Here is a 17046-nt window from a genome sequence, read left to right on the forward strand (position 1 = left end):
ATCTTTGTTCTGTTAAATCTGCAGTAGTCTAATCTGATTAGCTAAGAGGATGCACAGTTACTTGTCCTGCTCTCCCAGATCCTGGAGTCCTGCTGGGGGCCCAGTACCATTTCTATCGCACAGTTCCATGGTAATAGATAATCAACACTAAATTGACAGAGCCTATTTCATTGTCCACACAATTTGTTGATCTTTCACAGCAATTTTTGGGCCTATATGTGAGTTAACAATTTTGAAAGTTAACGTTCTTTTCCAATAGCAGGAATTCACAGGATCAGTTTCGACATTTGGTTAGAATATGCAACATTTTATTTACTCAAACCAAGCCAGGTATAATAGAAACATATCAAAATCTCCTTCTCTTCTACGCAAACAAAATGAAATGCAACCCATCAAGCATAGACTATTATTTTAAAATAAAAACAATGACAAGCTAAATAAGAACCAAACCAGCAGTTCAGTCAGACCCTGAAATTTGATGTTTGATTTAAGTTTCAGTTGGCTGTTTATTGGTTAATTATTTGAAGAAATGACCACAGCAATTCCAAAACTGCTTCAAATGAGGGCATTTTTCTCCCCCAAAGACAATAGGTATTGAAACCAGTCATGGGAAAATCAACAGGGTCAAAAAATATTTATAATCAGAATTATTCATTAGTTGAAATTGTTGCAGTGGAGATTGTCAAATGTGCTGTACTTCTACCAAAAACAGAACTTGTCTACAAATGAAAAAAAAAAAATTGACATGATTTTTCCAAGTACAGGATCAATACACTGGGAAATGCAATCAGCAGCTTTGTTTTACGTGGTTTAGTGCAGGTGTCTTTCCCGGTCCACTAAACAGAAATGTTGGACTAAGGGTCAGTCAAGAAACTTCAGCGCAAAAACACAGATAAGTGCTGATGCAAAAAAATATAATCAGAACACTGTCATTACATAGAAAAATTAATCCTTTCTTTATACATTTATACAGTGTTTAAAAAAGATACAAGACTAAAGGGTTATCTAAGCAACAGTCTCCCGCAGGCCATCTGCTAATTTCTTTGGAAGAAGTTCTTTCTTTTCCTCTGTGCTGACTAAGGAATTCCGGCAGTTTGATGTATCCAAGTACAGTTTTGCATAAACAGGATTTGAGTAATTTGTCGGCTGCCGTAAAAAGAAAGGGCAGATGTCATATTATTGAATTCTGAATGTCACTAGATCCTTAGAACACTGAAAATGAGATGTTGAGTATACAAAACTTAAAAGATAATATTAATCTAGCATTTGTTCTCGGTACAAAAGGACACCATTATATATTATTCATTAAAATTGAAATATGCATGCCTGCAGCAACAGCCCCTCAAGGTCTGCAGTATGATGCTTTTGGAATCAATTTAATAATTTGCTTATGACTTTGAATTTACATCAATCTTTCATGAGATTTTGGTATCTCTATTCGCAGTTACTTTCAAACCTATTAAACCCCAGTGACTGTCATTGCTGGAAGTAGTTTGACCTTACAGTAATGTTGCAGTATGTGCACTTTACAAGTTACAGTGGTAACAGAGATAAATTAAAATTTTTGCCAATTAAGTTAAATGAAGGTTTCCCCATTGAATACCACACTGCATGTTGCCTGGTATAATATCTACTAAATAGAATGGCTGACCTCACTGTTGCATACAGACGTCTTGCAGAAAAAGATATTTTGACTCATGGTAAGAATACGTATCTATTCTAGAAGTTTCCAAATAGATATTTCTTAAGAGACACAAGAAACCTTATTCTCTGTAAGTGTTCCATCAATGATAATCCAATTTACATCCAAGTGTTGCCAATTTTCTGCATGTTACAGTTCTTTGCCAATGGGAAAGAATTAAAACTTGTTCAAAGTTCTAATAATGAGTTCTGACATTCTGAGTAGCCATTTGCTTTTCAATTTCAGTGGAAACAAAAATCTAAGGATTGCATATCCTTGCGCATAGAGCAAGCAAATATACATATTCCTAAATATATATAACTATCACTATATGTGTTCAACACAGACAGTGATAGTGTTTGTTGTAGAGATGGTATTGGGGAAAGCTGGAATTCATATTTAAATATTGAATCAGAAACCCATACATTGACTGGTGAAAATATTATACAACAGATCAAAATAGGATTTCAAGGTGGATCTGTATCTGTTATGGATTATAATAAAAAATAAGTTTTTCATGGCATGTGAACATCAATGGCCAGGTCACCATTTATTGTCCGCCCCTAATTTCTTGAGAAGATAATGGTAAGCTGCCTTCTTGAACCGCTGCAGTACTTGGGGTTAGAGGTATACCTTCAGTGTTGTTGGGAAAGATGTTCAGGATTTTGATTCAGCGACAATAAAGGAAGGGGTAACACACTTCCTAGTAAGGATGGTGTGTGTGACTTGAAGGGAAATTTGCAGTGGCAGTAATCTGATGTATCTGCTGCCCATGCCCTCCAAATGACAGGTCTGGAAGGTACTGTTGAAGCAACTTTAGTGACTTACTGCAGTGAAGCTTGTAAATGGTACACATTATTGATGCCATGCATTAGTGACGAAGGAATGAATGTTAAAGGTTGTGGTTGGGGTATCAATGAAGTGGGATGCTTTGTCGTGGATGGTGTTGAGCTTCTTGCATGTTGTTGGATCTGTACTCATCCAGGCTAGTGGAGAGTTTTCCATTACAGTACTGATTTATGTCTTGTAGATGGTGGACAGGCTTTGGGGTGACAGGAGGTGAATTACTCACTGCAGAATTTCTAGCCTCTGAGCTGATCCTTAGTGATAGTAATTATATGGCTGGTGTGGTGTCTGGACAACTGTAACACCAGGATGTTGATAATAGGGTGTTCTATGATGATGAAGCTGTTGATCATCAAAGGGTGATGGTTAGATTCTCTCTTGTTAAAGATGCTCATTGCCTGGTACTTTTGATGTGAATGTTACTTGCCACTTATCAGACCAAGCCTGGATGTTTTCCAAGTCTCGCTGCATATGGACTCCATCAGTATCTGAGGAGTCGTGAATGGTGTTGAACATCGTGTAATCATCAGCGAACATTCCTATTTCAGATCTTACAATGGAGGGTATGTCATTGATGAAACAGCTAGTGCTGTTTGGCCCTAGAATGCCACCTTGAGGAAGTCTTGCAGTATTATCTTGCTGTTGAGATAATTGACCTTGAACAACCATAACCATCTTCCCTTGTGCTACTCTAACTCGTGGAGAGTATCCTTTCTGATTCCAAATGATTCCAGTTTTGATAGTTTTACAAGTTTACAGATTTACTCCATTTTAGTTGTGGTTCTATTGTGGTCATTAATATTTTCAGATAATTGGCTTACAGGAAACACTGTGACTAAACAGTATGTTTAGTAAATAAAGGAAATAATACAAAACAGTGACAATCCTCTGTATTGATATATTGACAATTCAGCACAATTTTTATCAGTCCTTCTTCTAACTGCATGCAGACCATTAGCAAAATGTGTTCTTGGTTTCCGCAATTTTGCTGCTAGGGCACACATACCTTTTCCGAATCTAATGTAAAATCTGGATCCAGCAAACCTCCGGAATTTTCATGGTTGCGGTCAACTTCATACATGTTGTATGTTGGATTTCCGATTTCCACATTCATGCCTCCATTCGTCAGTGGATGCCTTCGTACAATTTTCACACTAATGGGAAGTTACCAAATAATGTTAACATGAATTATTATTGCTCAAGGATTTGTATTAAAGACATTTTCACCCCTGGGTCGGCAGCACAAAGATGGGGAGTTAGCCCAAGCTAGGAAAGGTGCCCCAGAAGATTGGATTTTCAATCCAGAGAGCAGAGTCCTTGGGCAGTGAGTGGGTGATCCTGGAATGAAAGCAGAAGCTGCTGGCAGTGGATGTTCGCTGTAAGCAAAGCCAGCCTCTGTGCACTAGCAGCATATTTCAGTTTGTTAAGAAAACAATGGAACCAAAACACCTCTCTAGCTTTCACCCTCACCTCCAAACCCACCCCTCACATTCTCCCATTGTCCCATTCATGTTACATTATATCCTTTGCCTTCCCTATGGCCCTTCAGCCCATCGAGTCCACACCACCCTTCCTAAGAGTATCCCACCCAGAACTCCACCCCCACCCCATCCCTTTAACCCTGCATTTCCCATGGTCAATTCACCTAACCTGCATATTCCTGGACACTATGAAACAAGTTAGCACGGTTAATACACCTAATCTGCACATCTGTTGGACCCTGGGAGGAAGCATGGAGCACCCGGAGGACACCCACGCAGACTTGGGAGAATGTGCAAACTCCACATAGACAGTCGACCAAGGCTGGAAACAAACCCAAGTCCCTGGTGCAGTTGGGCAGCAGTGCTAACCCTTATATACCCTCATGATAACCCATTCCAAACTTCTGTCTTTCTGTCTTTCCGTGTCCATGCCAACTCATCATGGGCATTCTCAGTAGCCAATTCTGACAGAAAATAAAGTTGTATCTATTGCTGTCACTGTATAAAAAAAATACTTGTTTATTAAAAGGATTGAAACTCATTGAAAGCAATCTCTTATGAAAATTAACATTTATATTCTAAGTTGTTTGACGGCTTTGACAGCCCTTTGGCAACTTTGACACTTTGCTGATGGGTTTAATAGCTTTGAAAGTTCTTCAAGAGTTTCAATGGCCATGTGGATACTTAGGCATATTTTTGTCAACTTTTCACAATCCCAAAGGATACCTGACTCACCTTGCCCTTATGGTGTCTCACCTCCACCATCCCAAAGTTACCTAATCTCCCTCCCCAAGATTCCAAGGACCATATCTACAGCGGCATTTCAGTTTTCCAAGGGATTACTCTGGCTATCGAATTAAGTTCACTGACACAGACCTGCTCTGACATATTCTACTCTGCACACTTTGAGTTTCAGTCACCAAGGATAGCAAAATGGGATTTAAATGATAACAGTTAATCATTTAAATGGCCAGCCATCTCTACATACCATGGATGTGCTAATTCTTGGTATTCTCAGTTCACTTGGTATTCTCAGACAACATACCTATTTCAACTTACTTTTGTACTAAGTTGAAAATCTCAATCAGGGAAGTTAAAAATCTCAGTCTAGGATGAGGGATATGTCAAACTGCTGAAGTAGATTCATGGAGTTATATTGTACATTACAGTAGAAAGATTGCTGCTTTGTGTCTTAGTTGACTGGGGAAATAGGAAATTACATCCTTAAAATTTTTGGGGATATCTGCCATTTTGCCTCTCCATCACAGAGAACATCTGGGTTTTTATTAACTTTTATTAAACTTTTTATGAATTGGCACCTAAAAGACCAGGAATATACCAGTTGATCAAGTATTCTGGATAATCGAGAGGTCCACATATTCAATGTGGACACACACTAAATAATAGAAATTCAATGCAGAAGGTATGCAGATCACTGTTATACTTTATTTACAGCATAAATCACTTAAATAATAATACAACATTGCCTTAAATAAAATTTACTGGCAGAGAGCCTTCTTACTCGCACCCTCAAACTGAATACTCAATTGACAAGAGATCGTGGTATTTGAGGAGAAATTGACTCAAAATTGAATCAACTGTTGATATTTCATGTGGACATACGATTGAACAACAAGTATTTTTACATGGAGGTAAATAAATTTTAAAAACTACAATAACTGGACAGATTAATACAGTAAACTTTGCGGTATTTCAGGTATGTAATTTTTGCTGGTTTGTCAAGAGTGCTGGTTCATAAGTTGCTGATTAAAACAAAGTGTGCTTTATTTTCTACTTGAGGCTGTTGGTATCAACCACATGAATTCCCAGGTGGAGAAAGATACAAAGTAGCAATTTTTCTATTCTAATGCACAATATGCCTCCATGAATCTTTTGCAGCAGTTTGAATTATTCTCCCCTCCAGCCTGTCTTCCTTGACTGAGATTTTTGGCCTCCCTGATCGAGATTTTCAATTTGGTACAAACGTAAGTTGAAATAAGTGTGCTGTATTGCCAATCATAAGTGAGCTGAGAATGCCTGAGCTCATTTTCCATGAAATGCTTCCAGGAAGCAATACACCATTTCAATATTCAGTATTATTCCAAGAATGAATTACAGCCCAAATCAGTTACCGTTGTCTTCTTTTGCAGATGATTATTCCAACGACAACTGCAATAATCAGAAAAACCAGGATAACGAGTGGTACAATAAAAGTGATGTTTCCTGGAAGAGATGAACAAATTTAATCAACATTATTTAAATGAAACACAAACGCATTGGAAGCAGTTCAAAGAAGGTTCACTAGTTCTGAGGAAGGTTCGGAGAAAGTTCTGAGGAAGGGTCACCGGACCCGAAACGTTAACTCTGTTTTCTCCTCCACAGATGCTGCCAGACCTGCTGAGCTTTTCCAGCAACTTTGTTTTTGTTCACTAGACTAATGCCTGGCTTGTCTTATAAGGAAAGGTTGGACAGGCTGGGCCTAGTTCATAGAATCATAAAATCCCCACAGTGTGGGAAGACCCCATTCACCCTGTACATCCCTGGACACTACGGGGCAACTTAACATAGCCTATCCATTTAAGCTGCACATCTTTGGACTAAGGAAGGAAACTGGATTACCTGGCAGAAACTCCCACAGACATGTGGAAAACATGCAAACTCCACATAGATTGTCACCCAAGGCTAGATCAAATGTGGGCCTCTGACGTTTTGAACTATCATGCCACCCCACTGCCAGATCTGTCAGAGATTAGAAGAGTAACAGGTGACTTGATTAAAACTTGTGGGATCTTAACAGGATGTAGGTGGAGAGGATATTTCCCGTTGTGAGAGAACCTTGAACTAGGGATCACTGATTTAACATAAGGAGTTTTCATTTAAACAGAAATGTGATTTTATTTTTCACACAGGACTGTGTGAATTTGAAGCTCTCTTTCTCAAAAGGTGGTGGAAGCAGATTCCCAGCGTGTTCTTAAGGCAGAGTTAGACATATTCTTGATAAGTATGGAGCTGAAAAGGTGTAAGGGTATGTGGGATTGTGGAGTAATCAGATCAGCTATGATCTTATTAAATGGTGGAGCAGGCTTGAGGGGCTGATTGGCCTATTTCTGCACCTAAATCTTACGTTTGTATGTTTAATCAAATATAATAGTAAATAGACGTTTCCCACAGATATGCTTTTTATGTCAAGAATGAGCACATATTGACTATGCTAGTCATTGAATTGACAACAATGGCATTATAGCATAACATTAAGTATATAATACTGCATATTGCAAGCAAAATCTGTTGGTTTACCTTCTGTAGCTTCAAATAGGCTGACCTGATGACTCAGGAGATATAAGTTACAACTGAGTTATAATTAGTATTAGAAGCAATGATAAGCAGCACTCTACAGTGTTTGGTTATGTGAAAATATGGTGTAAACCATATACTAGGTTGCTTTGATTTTTTATGTATGGTATGTTATGATCACCACAGAGACTAAGAAAGTTTAAGAAATTCAAACTTGTAGTTTATAACTGGCCAAATGACACAAGATTTCAAATTATAGTTTTTCTTCTTTCTATCAAATGGCTAAAAAATAATTTGATCAAACACTATTTCTTTTGTTGGGCAACTTATACATTAAACTACGAAGAGGAACATTTACATCTAAATCCATCACAACACAAACTCCTTTTATCAAACAGTTTAAACTTGTTCTCAGCTTGCAATGGGTTCTCATATCCCTGTTTTGCCACAAAGTAAACCTTGAGTGAATAGGTGTTTTCTTAAGTTTTCAGAGATCTTTTAATTCCACCCATGAAATAAAACCTATTTCAATGACTGTTCTCCTGTGGACATGCCAGGATGTATGTCCCAGAATCTTATGTGGCTCTTTCTGGCGAAGCCTATAACCTGATCTGAATTGGGGCCCTCGCAATCTTCTCTATTGCATTGCCAAAAATATTAATCTTGCGGTTCGCTAGAAATACTAATTAGTTATCATTGAATTTAACATCCTTTCATCTTGGAATTAGTTTGTAGCACAACTGTTTACAATCCGACATCAACGACACCTTACTGGGATCTTGGGAGACATTGTATTGAAGAGTAAAATCTTGCACTTCCTTCTCGATAGTACAATCTAAGCCTTTCTTTGAAGTCTACCAATGAAATTATCCAGACATAATGTAAGGTGAATATCAGAACATGTGGCAAGTCACATGGCACCTTTCATTTACCCTACATTTACAACTTACAGTCCCAAACTACAATAATCTTATACACTCACAATGGTAACATAAAATATAAAGTTTACTTGATTTTAACGTGTGCAAAATTTATACAGCAAATGGGGGAAAATATTGCGAAAAACTTTTTAAAATGTCACTGAAACAGGACAACAAAAATATCAGCTTTTGCAAAAATGTCACTAAATAGGACTCAGCAAATAAATTTTTCAACATCATCAGAATAATTCAAAATTAATGACCAAGTTAGAACTTCTATAAGTTATGTAATGATGAAAGCAGTGGGGTGAAGGTACAGGAAAATTTCAGTAGGTTTGGCAGCATCTGTGGAGTGAAAACAGAGTTAACGTTTTGAGTCCAGTGACCCTTCTCCATGACTCTGGAGAAGCAAAAATTTTCCTTTACTTGTTCTGGTTTCCCACAGGGGCATAGATTTGAACATTTTCCCACTTGTCTCCATTTCTGCCAAGGACAGTATTACAGTGGCAGAAAGGATGTTTGATGAGGACTCGTCTACTGAGGTAGTATGGGCTGAGGTTAGAAACAGGAAAGGAGAGGTCACCCTGTTGGCAATTTTCTATAGGCCTCCGAAAAGTTCCAGAGATTATTCTGGATAGGAGCGAAAGTAACAGGGTAGTTGTTATGGGGGATTTTAACTTTCCAAATATTGACTGGAAACGTTATAGTTCGAGTACTTTAGATGGGTCAGTTTTTGTCCAATATGTGCAGGAGGGTTTCTTGACACAGTATGTAGATAGGCCAACAAGAGGCGAGGCCACATTGGATTTGGTACTGGGTAACGAACCAGGCCAGGTGTTAGATTTGGAGGTAGGTGAGCACTTTGGTGATAGTGACCAGAATTCGGTTACGTTTACTTTAGCAATGGATAGTGATAGGTATATATCACAGGGCAAGAGTTATAGCTGGGGGAAAGGCAATTATGAGGCGATTAGGCAAAATTTAGGATGCATAGGATGGAGAAGGAAACTGCAGGGGTTGGGCACAATTGAAATGTGGAGCTTGTTCAAGGAACAGCTACTGCGTGTCCTTGATAAGTATGTATTTGTCAGGCAGGGAGGAAGTCTTCGAGTGAGGGAACCATGGTTTACTAAAGAAGTTGAATCTCTTGTCAAGAGGAAAAAGGAGGCTTATGTCAAGATGAGGCGTGAAGGCTCAGTTAGGGCACTTGAGAGTTACAAGTTAGCCAGGAAGGACCTAAAGAGACAGCTAAGAAGAGCCAGGATGGGACATAAGAAGTCTTTAGCAGGTAGGAACAAGGAAAACCCTAAAGCTTTCTATAGATATGTCAGGAATAAAAGAATGACTAGAGTAAGATTAGGGCCAGTCAAGGACAGTAGTGGGAAGTTGTGCGTGGAGTCTGAAGAGATAGGAGAGGCGCTAAATGAATATTTTTTGTCAGTATTCACACAGGAAAAAGACAATGTTGTCGAGGAGAATACTGAGATACAGGCTATGAGACTAGATGGGATTGAGGTTCATAAGGAGGAGGTGTTAGCAATTCTGGAAAGTGTGAAAATAGATAAGTCCCCTGGGCTGGATGGGATTTATCCCAGGATTCTCCGGGAAGCTAGGGAGGAGATTGCAGAGCCTTTGGCTTTGATCTTTATGTCGTCATTGTCTACAGGAATAGTGCCAGAAGTCTGGAGACTAGCAAATGTTGTCCCCTTGTTCAAGAAGGGGAGTAGAGACACCCTGGTAATTATAGACCAGTGAACCTTACTTCGGTTGTGGGTAAAGTTTTGGAAAGGATTATAAGAGATAGGATTTATAATCATCTAGAAAGGAATAATTTGATTAGGGATAGTCAACACGGTTTTGTGAAGGGTAGGTCCTGCCTCACAAACCTTATTGAGTTCTTTGAGAAGGTGACCAAACAGGTGGATGAGGGTAAAGCAGTTGATGTGGTGTATATGGATTTCAGTAAAGCGTTTGATAAGGTTCCCCACAGTAGGCTATTGCAGAAAATACGGAGGCATGGGATTGAGGGTGATTTAGCGGTTTGGATCAGAAATTGGCTAGCTGTAAGAAGACAGAGGGTGGTGGTTGATGGGAAATGTTCATCCTGGAGTTCAGTTACTAGTGGTGTATGTCAAGGATCTGTTTTGGGGTCACTGCTGTTTGTCATTTTTATAAATGACCTGGATGAGGGCGTAGAAGGATGGGTTAGTAAATTTGCAGATGACACTAAAGTTGGTGGAGTTGTGGATAGTGCGGAAGGATGTTGCAGGTTACAGAGGGACATAGATAAGCTGCAGAGCTGGGCTGAGAGGTGGCAAATGGAGTTTAATGCGGAAAAGTGTGAGGTGATTCACTTTGGAAGGAGTAACAGGAATACAGAGTACTTGGCTAATGGTAAGATTCTTGGTAATGTGGATGAGCAGAGAGATCTCAGTGTCCATGTGCATCAATCCCTGAAAGTTGCCACCCAGGTTGATAGGGTTGTTAAGAAGGCATACGGTGTGTTAGGTTTTATTGGTAGGGGGATTGAGTTTTGGAGCCATGAGGTCATGTTGCAGCTGTACAAAACTCTGGTGCGGCCGCACTTGGAGTATAGTGTACAGTTCTGGTCGCCGCATTATAGGAAGGATGTGGAAGCATTGGAAAGGATGCAGAGGAGATTTACCAGGATGTTGCCTGGTATGGAGAGAAGGTCTTATGAGGAAAGGTTGAGGGACTTGAGGCTGTTTTTATTAGAGAGAAGAAGGTTAAGAGGTGACTTAATAGAGATATACAAGATGATCAGAGGATTAGATAGGGTGGACAGCGAGAGCCTTTTTCCTCGGATTGTGATGGCTAGCACGAGGGGACATAGCTTTAAGTTGAGGGGTGATAGATATAGGACAGATGTCAGAGGTAGGTTCTTTACTCAGAGAGTAGTAAGGGCATGGAATGCCCTGCCTGCAACAGTAGTAGACTCGCCAACTTTAAGGGCATTTAAATGGTCATTGGATAAACATATGGATGATAATGGAATAGTGTAGGTTAGATGGGCTTCAGATTGGTTTCACAGGTCGGCGCAACATCGAGGGCCGAAGGGCCTGTACTGCGCTGTAATGTTCTATGTTCTACGTTCTATGTTCTATGCACAGTGGCTCAGTGGTTATCGCTGCTGCCTCACAGAGCCAGTGACCCAGGTTCAGTTTCACCCTCGGGTGACTGTGTGGAGTTTCGCTGCCTCTTGTCCATTGCATTCTCCTTAGACAAGAGGGAGTAAACTTTATCTGACAGTTTGATTTGCAATAACAGTTCATTGTTGGATTGCCCATTTTAACTGCTTTACTAACCATTTGAAAGAGATAAAAATGGTATTCTTCTCTAAGTCATCAAATTTAGGGATTAAATGAGGGAACTTCAGTTCTTAAGCCCCTTATTCAAGTTAGATGCAGTTCCTGCACTACAATTGCCTTCAGAGGAATTTTCTCTTCTCAACTCAAGTTGTCTCAATGTGAACTTGTTTCCCCCCACTTCCTTGTCTCTTTTGCTCATTTACTTTTTACAGAAAACTCTCTTTTGAATTTCCTTTCCTGTCTCTCCTTTTCCTTTTCTGCCTCTTACTCTGATTGCTAAAATTCTTGTTTCTCTATTTTTCTGTTGGAATTCCAGTTCTAAAATTAGCTGTGGCAAATTTAATTTACCTGTTTCAGTATTCTCAGTTTTGACCTCTCAATATTTCACTATAACTGGCAACATCTATTTATCTGGCTTTTGGGGGGTATAATTCACCTTTAAGTGCCCAGCTACCCTTTTAAATTTTTCCAAGGATAAAACCTTTAATTTTTCAGAAGTTACCTCATTCTGGGGTGGAACCAACACAGGCAGTGCGGCCTTGCGCTTGGGGGCCCACAGGCACTCCCTGTGAGCCGCAGAACACCACGAGCAGTGAGCTCTGGAGCAGCACATGGGAAGAAGCCCCAGAGCAGCATGCAGGCAGCAAGTCCTGGGTGGGGACCAGTGTGAGGAGACAATCCTTACCTTAGAAATTACCTTTGAATACTGTAACATTAACCCCTTAATATTTTCCTATTTTTAACTTATTTTCAACTCTATAATTAAGCAACTACTTCTATTCCTCTGCTGTATTCAAGAATCGTACCTAGGTACTTGTACCTAAGACATCGCTGTAAGAAGGCAGACATTGTAAAAGTTTTTTCACTGTGTTCCTACAATGGAGTATATGTGACAATAAAAGGATATTGTATTGTATTGTAAAAGTATTAAAATCAAATTGTAGTGATTATAACAAGGCCAGCAAGCTGGACCTCACAGAATATGAGTTCCCTGATTGGACCAGATTAACAGCCTCAATCAGGGAGCCATGGCTGACAGATAAAAAGAGGCGTATCAGTGATTGTGACACTCTGGGTGTGCATTCTTATAAGGCTGCGCTAGAGTCAAGGACTTTCTACATATAAATAAAGGTTGTCTTAAGTGACGGGAATGAGTCTCTGAGGGGTTACTTCACAAATAATGATGTCTTAGTATTTTAATACTACAGACATGAGATACCATTTTTGCAGTTTATTTAACAGGTTTTGAAGGAAGAATTATTTCTCCCACTCCCCAATTATTTCATTTGCCTTTTGGATCTTATTACTTAAGCCCTTAATTTGTTATGGTAAGTTGAGGAGGAGTGAATTGGCCCCATCTGATCAACCCCCTCAGCTGGTCACAACAAATACTCTTACATTTCCTCTTTAGCATGCGCTATCACATTTCATTAATGATTTAATTCACTGTTTCAAAATTGAAGAGCCAATCACAAGATTTTCTTGAGTAAAAGAACCAGGAATTTTGTCATTTGTTAATCACTGGTGTAAAATTTAAAAGGTATAGTATATCTAGAAAAAGGGGAGAGCAAGAATATACAGTTTTATAGCTCCTTACAGTCTGAGAGGTGTTGGTTTCATCCTGAGATCCTGGTTGTTTCATTGATGACATTCATCTGCAGTAGCAAAATCTAAATCTTTGCATTGCCAGTGAATCGATATTTCTACAGTTTGGTTTTGTTGACACAGAGAGGAAGAAGAAAGAAAAAGATAGGGTATAAAGAAACAGAGAGAGAGAAAGAGCAAGCCTTCCAGTTCTGTAGTTATGAATCTACCTTTTTTTCTCTGTTATCTAAATGCTGTTGTCTGGAATAAAGTTCACTTGAGTATTTCTGTGTCTAGCTTCATTATTATTTTCAAGATAGAGAATTTGTTGGTAATTTTACACATACATATACTGTCTTACAGTTGCATGCACTCTCTCTCTCAAGCGTATACACACACACACACACACACACACACACACACACACACATCTATGGGGTGAATCATTTCATCCATGATGTTTGCTTAATTACAGATACATTCTATTTTGTTCAAAAAACACACACAATTTGCAGTCACACTCAGTCAGTGTGGCATCTTATAAATTTCAACTTTCAAAATAAAACTTGCCTGATTCCATGGTTAAATTCTGAAAAAAAAAAATTCTGAATAAAGCCTCACACCCACAATTCAGTGTCTGTCCTGAGATGTCACCTGTATATTCCTATGGCTCTGCCTGATTGTCATGACAGCACAGCACTGACAGCGACTTTATAAACACCTTACACGCTGTTTAACACTCTTGGTCAACTGCAGAGACTTATCATGTGACACTCCAATCACATCAGTTGTATGATCTTTTGACCTGTCTGTCTTTGATCTCTCTGCTTATAAACTCTATATCTGTATGCCCTGCTCTTTTACTGCACCTGATGAAGGGGTTGTACTCTGAAAGCTACTATAATTCCAAATAAAAACCAAAAGAACTGCGGATGCTGTAAATCAGGAACAAAAACAAAGTTGCTGGAAAGTCTCAGCAGGTCTGGCAGCATCTGTGGAAGAGAAAACAGAGTTAATGTCTCGGGTCCGGTGAACCTTCCTCAGAATGGATTCCAAATAAGCCTGTTGGACTGTAATTTGTGATTGTGTCCATTACAGTCCAACATTGGCACCTCTACATCGTGATAATTTTCATCCTCAGTTGTAAGAAATCCAGAAAGATGTAAATCCATCAGAAGGTATAGATGTAAGTGACTAGTTTCACTCAGCTTGATGACATGCTAATTTCAGTTCAGGTTGGGTCTTGTTTATTAATGGTTTCATGCATTGCCTCAACCTGTGATCAGGTGCTCACTTTGACCATTTTAAGTTTGTGTTTTTCCTTTTTTAAAGTTACTTCAATCTATGAAAGGCTCCAGGTATTAAAAATCAAATGTCATAAGTGAAACATTTTCCTATTATTATAATGACAAAAATTTCCTTTCTTTGCCCTTACTTTAACTTCTGTGCATCTAGTCTTCCTGGGCTTGCTCTGTAGCACACTTTTTTTTGTGGGAACATAACATCAGTATGCATGCTGTGATGTAGAACTGCTTGGACTACAGTGTATGAGGCCTCCTTTCTTAAAAATGAAAAAGGGCTGAATGCCTGAAGAGTAGACTCATTCCTGACTTGTCAACTGATGGCAGTTTAAAAGCAGTCCTTGTAACAGGTTGACATTCAGCAATGCTGCTGGGCATTCTTCACATTATCTTCTCAAAATACTTGTGTCAAAAAGACTGACGTGATATGTTCAGTTATATTTTCAGTCCACAACCTCTCTGAAAAAATATCCTAATGTTTACTGAACTATCATGGCAACTGTATTCTTCTGAGCTCCTGTTCAGGTTTAGTTGTAGCTGCCGTTAGAGAAGGCCTTGTGAACATTACATAATATGGGTCAGATACGAGGTTAACTACTGCATGTTTACTAAAACTAACAGTAACCAGAATCAAATTGAATGAAAAGCTAACCTTCCAGCTAGAATGTCAAAGTAATAAACCAAAGGATTAATACTGTCATGTGTTAAACATTTTTCAGCTCTAGGTTGGCACAACATTACAAAGTTTTTATGCAGTCCAATAAGCCATTGACCCTGGAAGGTTACCCTCAAATTAACAGAGACCAATGTCTCATGATCGGAAGCTGATATCATCAACAACAGTAAGACATGTATTTTCATTACTTACTCCCTGTGGTATTCTCAGTTTTGCTGCTCTTGGGAGCTGGTCTTTCACACTGTGTGCCCGACCATTCATCAGAACACCTGAAATGAACCAATTAAGGATGTAAAATTAATGTACTGCAACTGTCACAAACACCAGTGGAAGAGCACCTACAGATATCAGCAAAAGTGAACAGCATTTAGGAGCATGCAGTAAGGATTAGACAGCAGGTTTGTTTAAATAGCAATGCATTGAGAAGATGATTAGCTCTGATATAGACCAACAGCATGCCATGCATAAAAGCAATTAATTTACTAGGCTATGGAAACATGCCACCAATGCATGATGAGTCTGCTGGATTTCAATGTTTTATAGCAAAGAATGGTGTCTGGCATAAGGTCAAAACCTACTTGCACTGAGGCTCATTAAGTGCAGTTAAAGTGCAAACCCCGCCATTTTGACAGTAGTAATCACAAAGGTTCATTTTCTGGTCACATCGATCACTTTTAAACCCCACTGTACATCTGCAGAGTTATAGAATATAGTTGAGATTAAAATGCTGAATTGTATTTTAAAGTAATTTTTGATCCCCTTTACTGATGTACATTTTTTTTATAAACAAGAATAGTTTTGCTGAGTCTAATACATCTAATTAATTCCTGACGATCGTTATGCAGAAAAAACTTTAATTTGCCTCGGAGAAAATTTCATTTTGGTCCCTTCATCAACCATTTTCAGGTTACCGTCGCATGAGAGTACAGTTGGGGAATATTTAGATTGGATTTATTTAAATAGTATATGATAATGATATATAGATATTTGCACAAACAATTATACTGGTCTGGAAGAAGTTGCAACTGGCTGTAGAGTCTCAAGTTTGAGAATGTATAAGTCAATCCAGATCCTAAGTCCTAATAATCATTCAGTGATGCCTGCTGGAAAATATGCAAGTTTGGAGATCAGGCAAATAAAGTCTAGGGTTGGTTGCGATCTAACCATAATTAAGTGTTTTCAAATATTCACTTTGTACACAGAAAATGGAGATCTGTGCAAGGCATTAAAGGACCACCTTGCTAGTCCCTGTAGAACCTCTCCTGCCTCATACAATAACATCTTTTCGAGCATAAGTAATGTCCCGAAAAGGAGATTATTCTGGACTAAAATCACAATTGCAAAATTGCAAAACAAACAAAAATCATGTTTGAGCTGCTTTTGTGTTCTATAGTAATTTACAAATTGAGAAAGAAAATGAATCCGTTAGCATTATGACACAAGCGTTGTCTCTAATAAACACATGCCAAGTCTCACATGAATGATCGAGTGAAATTTCTGCTGTTTGGTATCTGTAAAGAAATTACAAATGCAATCTCTATGCACTTATAGATTTTTAAAATAAATAATTAACAATTAAAAATGTCTTTCAAAGTACCCTGTTGTGATGGCTGAATTATACTTTTTGTTTTCTCCCTCCTTGTTTTAATCACTTCCTAAAACTTAACTTTTCATCTCACATTCAGTTTCTCAGAAATTTAGACAATTTACTTGTTATTTATTATGTTTTTGCCTCTCTGTTCTATTGCTATTATAATTGTTAGGAGGGCAAGTGCGACCAAAAGGAACTCCTTACCCAAAATTATAGCCAGCAATCCATTCAGACTTGTTGACAACTCTTTGGCAAACTGCGTCATTAACAATCCCAACACAGATATATGATAAAGTGATAACAAGGTGTAGAGCTGGATGAACACAGCAGGCCAAGCAGCATC

General features: G+C 38.7%; 1 protein-coding gene across 1 annotated transcript in view; it reads right to left on the reverse strand.

The window, feature by feature from the left end:
• Nucleotides 1-268: 268 nt before the first annotated feature.
• LOC109911043 (low-density lipoprotein receptor-related protein 1-like) overlaps nucleotides 269-17046 on the reverse strand; it is a 1753343-nt gene continuing 1736565 nt past the window's right edge. Inside the window, exons 86-90 of the mRNA XM_048599379.1 lie at nucleotides 15691-15804; nucleotides 15305-15381; nucleotides 6141-6231; nucleotides 3534-3681; nucleotides 269-1146 (exon numbers count right to left, since the gene is read on the reverse strand). Of these exons, the coding sequence (XP_048455336.1) occupies nucleotides 1006-1146; nucleotides 3534-3681; nucleotides 6141-6231; nucleotides 15305-15381; nucleotides 15691-15804 (571 nt within the window). The 3' untranslated portion in view covers nucleotides 269-1005. The remainder of the gene's footprint in view (nucleotides 1147-3533; nucleotides 3682-6140; nucleotides 6232-15304; nucleotides 15382-15690; nucleotides 15805-17046) is intronic.

The sequence above is a fragment of the Rhincodon typus genome, chromosome 7, assembly GCF_021869965.1.
Source record: "Rhincodon typus isolate 14 chromosome 7, sRhiTyp1.1, whole genome shotgun sequence".
Taxonomy (NCBI): domain Eukaryota; kingdom Metazoa; phylum Chordata; class Chondrichthyes; order Orectolobiformes; family Rhincodontidae; genus Rhincodon; species Rhincodon typus.